Source organism: Acomys minous (genome assembly GCF_964271855.1).
Source record: "Acomys minous genome assembly, chromosome: 13".
Lineage (NCBI taxonomy): Eukaryota > Metazoa > Chordata > Mammalia > Rodentia > Muridae > Acomys > Acomys minous.
The window spans coordinates 13,397,721-13,405,987 of record NC_140495.1 but is presented as its reverse complement, the minus strand read 5'-3'; the positions used below and the strand labels follow the sequence as shown (position 1 = coordinate 13,405,987).

Sequence of the window (8,267 nt, the reverse complement as noted above, 5' to 3'; positions counted from 1 at the left end):
ACTGTTGCTACAGGTTGTGGTGCCCTTTACAAACTCTGTCATGGCTTGCTCTCTCTGTCCATCCCTCCCTCTCTCCCCTTTCTTTCTCTCTCTAACTCTCTCTCTTGTCCCTGCTCAGAGGGCCTCCCCCCTCCCCCCAATAACTCTCCCAAATGAGATTTGTAGTATGGTGTGACTTTATGGCATTCCCTGGCCCTGACCTGCCATGAAACTGTAGCAAGAACCAGCTCCACAAAGTTATCTTCTGACTTCCATACTCGGGCCATGGCTATGGGTGCATGGACATATACTAAGTGGTAAAGTTTAATAAGTGAATAAATTTTATTTTATTTTACTTATTTATTTATTGAGATAGGGTCTGACTATGAGTCTTCATGGAACTCCTGATTGTAGACCAGGATGGCCTTGAACTCACAGAGACCTTCTATAACTCCCTAAAGGTGCAAGTGGCCAGGTCCCACCCCAGACTTCCACCCTCTTGAGATGCAGGTGGCCAAGCTCCATCCTACAGGGGGTGGGGGAAACCCCAAGATCTGGCCACAAAATCCCACCAGTCCCACGCCACCCTGGAAAGCTCTGCTTCCACAAGAAACTCTATATAGCTGGGTGATGGTAGCTCATGTCTTTAATCCCTGCATTTGGGAGGCAGAGGCAGGTGGATCTCTGTGAGTTCGAGGCCAGCCTGGTCTACAGAGTGAGTTCCAGGACAGCCAAGGCTACACAGAGACACCCTATCTCAAAAAAATGCAATGAAAGAAAACAAAACAAAACAAAATCTACGTCCTGCTCAGTTTTTTTGCTGTTTCTCCCTCACCTCCTAACAGAGGTAGCCGTTTTAGTGTGTCTTTCCCAATAAATCTTTTGCATGAGGTTTGTTGTCCTGCATTTCTGGCTCCCTACTGTGAGGATACCTTTCCCCTCAGAGCTGTAACACCTATACCCTCTTGCCTCTGCCTCCCAAGTGCTGGGATTAAATGTGTGTACCACCACCACACTGTACCTTTATTTTATTTGTAGAAACTGGTCTTACTATGTAGCCCTGGCTGGCCTGAAACTCACTTTGAAGAACAGTCTGGCCTTGAACTCACAGAGTTCACACTTGGCTGTGTCTCCCAAGTACTGGGATTACAGATGTGTGCCACCATGCCTAATTTATCAACAAAATTGAAAGGCCAAGAAGTGATGACATTCAGAATTTTTAAACTCAATGCATTTTTTAAAATGTATGTGACACCATGGGTGTCATGCTGAGTGTAGCCTCGAAATGACCATCCCTTTGTGAACCTGGATGTTGAACTCATATATGGAGTCCATGGGTTCTGGGCAGCTATTTTGGGGGTCAAAACAGAAGAGCCAGGTAGAGAAGGAAGAGCTGTGAACAAGGCGATCTGGAGGAGGCCAGCAGGGACACTGAGGCCCAGAGTAAATAGATGTGCCCGCCTGCCCACAAGCCTCTTGCTTCTTGCTCAGGACTGGCTTCGAAGCCCTGGTCTGTTGCCCAAACCTTGCCTCCCTTGGCCAACAGTGTTTCATAACATTGGCCAATATTTGATTTCTAGCCAAGTAAAGAACGGGCCTCCTTCCTGGGGGTACCAACCTTTTATGTCGCCAGCCATCCTTGAGCAAGGCAGCCTCAGTATCACCTAAATAAAAGGGGATAAGAGTGGTAATGTGCCAGAGACAATGACAGGGCTGTGGAAGGCCTTTGTATTGGTGGTGGCCTTGGCTGTGGTAGCCTGTGAGGCCCGTCGCCGCCTACAGAATTATGATGATATTGTTGACCTGGCCGTAGAGACATACAACAAAGGGCAGCGAGGAAAGCCCCTCTTCCGTCTGCTAAATGTCACTGTGCCATCTAGTCAGGTGAGTGTCTGCCGCTCCAGCCTGGGAAATAGGCAGCGTAGAAGGTTTCTTTTATCTAGACACTAGGGATGTAGCTTAGATGGTAGAGTGTTGTTCGCCTTGCGTGCATGAAACCCTGGGACTCGAACCCTATCAGGTAGAGGCAGAAGGACTGGAAGTTCAGGGTTTGCCTCAGCTATGTAATGAGTTCTAGGCTCAGCCATTTCTGCTGTCTGTACTGTCAGCCTGTCTCCTGGAGTGAGACATGAAGGGAAGGAATCTGTGTTCCTATTCTATACAAGGGGATACTGGAGAGCACTGTATACATAATAGTAAATAAAGAAATCTTTAAATAAAACGAGGATCCTGAAGTGCAAGCACAAGAGTATCATAGATGCCGGGCGTGGTGGCGCACGCCTTTAATCCCAGCACTTGGGAGGCAGAGGCAGGTGGATCGCTGTGAGTTCAAGGCCAGCCTGGTCTACAAAGCGAGTCCAGGACAGCCAAGGCTACACAGAGAAACCCTGTCTCGAAAAACCAAAAAAAAAAGAAAAGAAAAAAAATAGTATCATAGAGCTATTTGTGTAAAGATCACAACCTCTCCCATTTTTTTTAGACAGAATGGCACATAGCCCAGGCTGCCTGGAACTTGCTACATGGCTGAGAATGGCCTTGAACTCCTCCTCCTCCTGCCTCCCCCTCCCAAGGGTTGAGATTACAGGTGTGTGTCACCAGGCCCAATTATACCCTTTACTTTATGTCACCCTGGCTGGCCTGGAACTCACAGAGATCTACGTGCCTTCACCTCCTGAGTGCAGAGACTCAGGCAGGTATTACAATACTCACTGACTTTACCCTTTAGGTCTCGCGTTATTTAATAAGCCCCAGACTTTGGTGGGCAGTGTAGACCCAGACTAGACTGATGCTGGCAGTATCTTGTAGCTTCTTTCTGCTTTGATGCCTCATCTGTGAAGAAAAGATGGTCATGAGTTCTCTGTTGCGTCTTTAGAATCCGACGACCAACGTTCCACTCAGGTTCACCATTAAAGAGACAACGTGCATCGCTGCGCCGGGGACACGGCCTGAAGACTGCGGCTTCCTGGAGGATGGGGTGAGTTTCCTTCCAGCTCCCGGAGTGCCGTGTGGAGGAAGAGAAGTTCTCTCTTCTTCTCCAACCTTTCCTGACCGCTTCACTGGCCATTTTAAGGTTGGAGCCTTTTTTCAAAATCAAGAGTTTTGGGCTGAGAGATGGCTTAGTGGGTACAGGAAACCTAGAGACAACAAGGTAAAGAGAGCTGACTCCCACCACCGGCTGTCCCCTGATCGTTGTAGGCACCCATTTTCACATACCCCAAATAGTTTTCAGAAAAAAAAAAAACACCCAAGACTTTCTTTAATATCTTACTTTAAATGATCGCAATCACTTACTACAACAATATGTGGCTCAGTGGTGGAGTCTTACTTAGCACATCCAAGGCCCTTGGTTTGATTTTTAGTGTCAAAAAAAAAAATTGTGGGAGGAGGCATTACACGCTAAAAGCTACTATATATATATGTATGTATATATGTATATATGCAAAATGACAAAGTATGTCTGTAATCCACCTAGAGATGCTGCTTGTTCCCCCCCCCCACCGCTGTGTAGTCTTGGCTGTCCTAGACTTGCTTTGTAGACCAGGCTGGTCTCAAATTCACAGCGACCCACCTGTCTGTGCCTCTCTGAGTGCTGGGATTATAGGTGTGCGCCAGCACACCCAGCTTGAGATGTTGGTTTTTACAAATAGAACTAGAAAGTAACATATTTTAAATGTTCTTTTACCATTCACATTTAAAGCAATGGTTAAATGTACCGATTCACGCCAGGCAGTGGTGGCGCATGCCTTTAATCCCAGCACTCGGGAGGCAGAGGCAGGTGGATCGCTGTGAGTTTGAGGCCAGCCTGGTCAACAAAGCGAGTCCAGGACAGCCAAGGCTAACGCAGGGAGACTCTGTCTCAAAAAACAAAACAAAACAAAAATTTACTGTTTCACAACCTCATGACCCACCTGTTGACATGTCTTCACCCACACATCTTCACCTTCAGCAAACATGGTTTTCTCTTGGCGTGGTAGCTTATGGGTGCCCTCTCCTGTAATAATTTTGTATGGGTGTCCTGTCGTTTATGGCGATGGGTGTGCATCTGTCCTTCCTGGTCGCTGTCTCATATTTCTGGCTCTGGCTTGCATCACTGGTTTGAGAACATCTCTCCTGAAATGTAGCAAGATGCCTCTAACTCTTGTCCCATCCACCTGCAGGAGGAGCGGAACTGCACAGGGGAATTTTTCACAAGGCGGAGGTCAACCTCCTTGACCTTGACCTGCGACAGGGACTGCAGAGGAGAGGTGAGCAGCTGCTGCCCTATTCTACTCAGGGCCCAGTCCTGAGGTTAACCATTCGTTCCTGCTGGGCTCTTTCCTGGACTCCAGGAGACACTGAGTTGACTGTGTGTATGCTACATACATATGCATGCACATGCATGTATACACACAAATTATCTGAAAAATAGAACCAACCAAGCCCCTTTTAGCAAACAGTGCGGTAGGTGCTGTACCAGCATAACTCAGACCTTTGACATTCCCACTGTTGGGGGGAGGAGCCGGAAGAGTTCTGGCGGGGACTCTGGTGCTCTGGAGCACCAATTTCCTGGCCTCAAGGCAGCCCATGGAAGCTCACCCCTCTCCTAATCCAGATCTGCTCGGGCCCTGTGGGCTCCAGTGGATGGAGGCCAGGCCTTCATGTTGTAGCGGATGCCTCTGTCGCCTCACCCTCCCCTTGAGGGGAAGATGACGGGCAGGTTGGGAAAGGACTCTGTCTACTGTGATGGTGGTGACTGACTTGCATCTCTCCTACAGGGTGCCCAGGTGAGCAGTTTTGCTGATTATGTTGCCTCAAACGAGGAGGACAAGTTCAAAGGTCTTCCCCCTAGGGTCAGGGACATTTATGAAAACGCCAAGTATGACATCATCGGCAATATCCTCCGAAATTTCTAAGTCTGGCAGGGGGAGAGGAAGCTCTGCCTGCCTACTGTGACCTTCCTCTACCTCCCTCTGCTGCCTTCAAGACCTGGCCCTGCTTCCGCACTTCCCACACTTCCCACGAATGCCCCTCTCTAGAAACCCTCCAGCTTCCAAAGCATTCATACCTTTGCACACTGGTCTCCATTTGTCGGGACTTCTTGCCCTACCCTGTATCTGAAACTCCTATTGACTCTTCAATGCCCATGCTCAGAAGTCCCCTCCAGCGGGAAGCCTCCTTCCTCACTTTCCCAGAGCGAAAGTGTCCTTCCCACGTGGGTTTACTCTCAATCCTCAGACCACGTTGGGGTCACCTGCTGTGTCCCCAGCCAGACAGCACTGCATCTATTCCCAGGTGGGCCTCTGGGTGCCAGTTGCAGGTTGCTATAGAATGAATTGTTTGATGATGTCCTCGTGGCATCCTAGGAGGACAGTTCCTGCTCCCTGCCCAGTCACTGTGACACCAAATGCCCCTTTACATATGGAGACACCTTAACTGGGACGTGTGGAGATGGGGGGGGGAGGGGTGGTCAGATCACCTTGAGGGAAACATATGAGAGGTTCAATAAAACGCTTCTGAGATTAGTGAGGATGTGAATAAATGATGTGCTCGGAGCTGGACTGCCTGAACTCGGGGTGAAGAGACAAATGTGTCAGGCCCTGAGTTGGGGTTGAGGAAATCTGTGAGGTCAGAGAAGGGGCCAGAGAGAGAAAGTGAGGGGTCGGCTAGGTGGCTCAATGGGTAGGGGCGCTTGCCACCCAACTAGAAAACCTGAGTCTGATCCCGGGACCTACGTGATGGAAAGAGAAAACTACTGTAGGTTGTTTCTCTGACCTCTACACATGTGCTGTGGCATCCATGTAAAATGCACACATGCATGCATGCTCTCTTGCACACACACACACACACACACACACACACACACACACACACACTTTAAAAGTATAAACTTTTCCCCTAATTTTTAAGAGAGGGACTGGGTATGGGGGCAGAGGAGCCCAGGGAGGCAGAGTAAGTTGTCTGTGGCTGCCTTTAGTTGCTTAGCATAAAGTTCCCGTCATAACTTTAAACTTTCACATGCACGCCATACTACCTCTTGAGCACCCCTCCTATGGGTATCAAAAAGGTCACCATAATCATCGGTATCTGAAGGCCACTGCTTGCGTGTGAGAGACAGGATCTTGCTGGATAGCACAGGCTGACCTCAAACTCACACTAGTCCTCCTACTTCAGCCTCCCCAGTGTCTGGGTTACAGATATGAGCCACCACGCCAAGCTTTACTCCTTTTTTTCATCGTCAACTAACTGTGAATAATGCATCTTGATGATATGTACCCCTTCTCCCTCCACACCCCCAAAACACCCTCAACATGATCCCCTCCCCACCCCATGCCCTCTCTTTTTAATGTGTTAATAACTCACCAAGTCCAGTCAGTGCTGCCTGTTGGAATGTTGGCTGACCTTGCAGATGTGAGATCGTGCAGAGGTAATCACAGCTGCGGTGAGTCCAAGGGTGACGTGGCCAGGCCATGTCCCAAAGACAGAAGTTCACAGCGCTCAGCCCCATCCTGCAGCTCTTAGGGTTATTCTATCCCTTGTCCGCGATGTTCCCTGAGCCTGGGGTGTGGTGTGTGTGATACAGATGGCCCACTGAGGACCGAGCACTCAGCAGATACTCATTCTCAGCACTTTGACCAAGTGTGAATATCTGTACTAATGCTAACCTCTGGCCAAGGTTGGAAGCAACACTAATCCCTGAGTATAAGCATAAATATTTAGAAGGCAGTTTGACAAAATGTCTTTAAGAAGACCGGGCGGTGGTGGCACACACCTTTAATCCCAGCACTCAGGAGGCAGAGGCAGGTGGATTCCTGTGAGTTTGAGGCCAGTCTGGTCTACAATGTGAGTCCAGGACAGCCAAGGCTACATAGAGAAACCCTGTCTCAAAAAACAAACAAACAAACAAAAAAAAAAAAGAAAGAAAGAAAGAAAGAAAGAAAAAGAAAAACAACAGTAGAAGGGCATGTGAACTACTGAGCTACGCACAGCTCTTTGACCAGGTTTACAGTACCAGGCCTGAGCTCCTGCAGATCAGGCCTCAACCCAACCCAAAAGTAGCTGGTTACACACATGACCTCTATGCCACTAGAGCAGCAGAGGACACATTTTGCCTGTTGGGTCAGTATTGCAGCATGCAGGGTTGGATGCAGGGACACCACTGATGTCTTTTCTCCCCCAGTGGCCTGCATGGGGGAAGGAAGTTTTAAGGTCAAGTTCCAACTTTCTTTCTCTGTGCCCTATAACCAAAGTGTATTATGTCTTCAACAATGGGGCATTAGCCTGTGTTGTTTGGGGGCCCCTGGGCCCTCCCTGACCAGTAAGGTGTAGGGAGTAGGTACTGAAGTTTTCATTTAATAACTCATGGCTTTTATGGGGATCATTATCTGTCCATTCAAGAGCATCTGTGTTCAAACTTCTTCTACTTTTTTATTCATAATTTTAGATTAGTTTATAAAGTAGTGAGCTTCCAGCTAGGCAGTGGTAGCACATGCCTTTAAATTCAGCACTCGGGAGGCAGAAGTGGGAGAATCTCTGAGTTCAAGACCAGCCTGATCTGTAGAACAAGATCCAGGACAGCCAGGACTATGCAGAGTAACATGGTCTCAAACAACAACAACAACAACAACGATGAAAATGACGCAGTGGGTTTCCTTAAGGGTTTCTCATACATCTTTCATATTTGTTAACACATCCCACCACCTCTTTGCCTCTTAACACATAGCCTAATCCCTGCTTAAACCTTTAAATATCACGATTTACAACCCCCCCATACCGTTATATCATGTGCTCTAGTATCCTCTTTTTGGGAGGCGGGGAAGGTTGGTTTTTTTGAGACAGGGTTTCTCTGTGTAGCCTTGGCTGTCCTGGAGTCTTTGTAGACCAGGCTGGCCTTGAACTCAGAGATCCACCTGCCTCTGCCTCCTGAGTGGCTGGGATTAAAGGCGTGCGCCACTACGCCCAACCCTATCCTCTTCTCTTTTTAAGTATTCACTTGATTTTGGTGAAATGAGGCTCAAAACAACTGGTTCTCAGCCTGCGCAGTGGTGGTACAGAGGCAGGTGGATCTCTCTGAGTACGAGGCCAGCCTGGTCTACAGAGTGAGTTTCAGGCCAGCCAGGGCTACACAGAGAAACCCTGTCTTGAAAAACCCAATTAATTAATTAAAAAACTTGGTTCTTTGTCAAACTCTAACACCCTTGCCACCTAAATCCTGTCATTTTGTTTGTGAAGCAAGTGCTTTAACTACTGAGCCATCTCTCTAGCCCATGAAGCCTTAAAAATATTTTTAATTTTAAAAGCCAGTGTGTGTG

General features: G+C 48.2%; 1 protein-coding gene across 1 annotated transcript; it reads left to right on the top strand.

Moving 5' to 3' along the window:
* Positions 1-449: 449 nt before the first annotated feature.
* Positions 450-5,886, top strand: LOC311581720 (neutrophilic granule protein-like). Its single transcript, XM_084754245.1, has 4 exons — positions 450-1,863; positions 2,852-2,953; positions 4,137-4,223; positions 4,734-5,886. Exons 1-4 carry the CDS (start codon positions 1,684-1,686, stop codon positions 4,869-4,871), a joined length of 507 nt encoding a protein of 168 aa, XP_084610371.1. The 5' UTR covers positions 450-1,683; the 3' UTR covers positions 4,872-5,886.
* The last annotated feature ends 2,381 nt before the right edge of the window (positions 5,887-8,267 follow it).

What these genes read in the sequence shown, in the direction of transcription:
- LOC311581720 (XM_084754245.1), top strand. Translation starts at nt 1,684, where the DNA reads ATGACAGGGCTGTGGAAGGCCTTTGTATTGGTGGTGGCCTTGGCTGTG. An exon ending in GCGGCTTCCTGGAGGATGGG is followed by an intron (nt 2,954 to 4,136) that starts GTGAGTTTCCTT and finishes ATCCACCTGCAG; the next exon opens with GAGGAGCGGAACTGCACAGG. An exon ending in ACAGGGACTGCAGAGGAGAG is followed by an intron (nt 4,224 to 4,733) that starts GTGAGCAGCTGC and finishes TCTCTCCTACAG; the next exon opens with GGTGCCCAGGTGAGCAGTTT.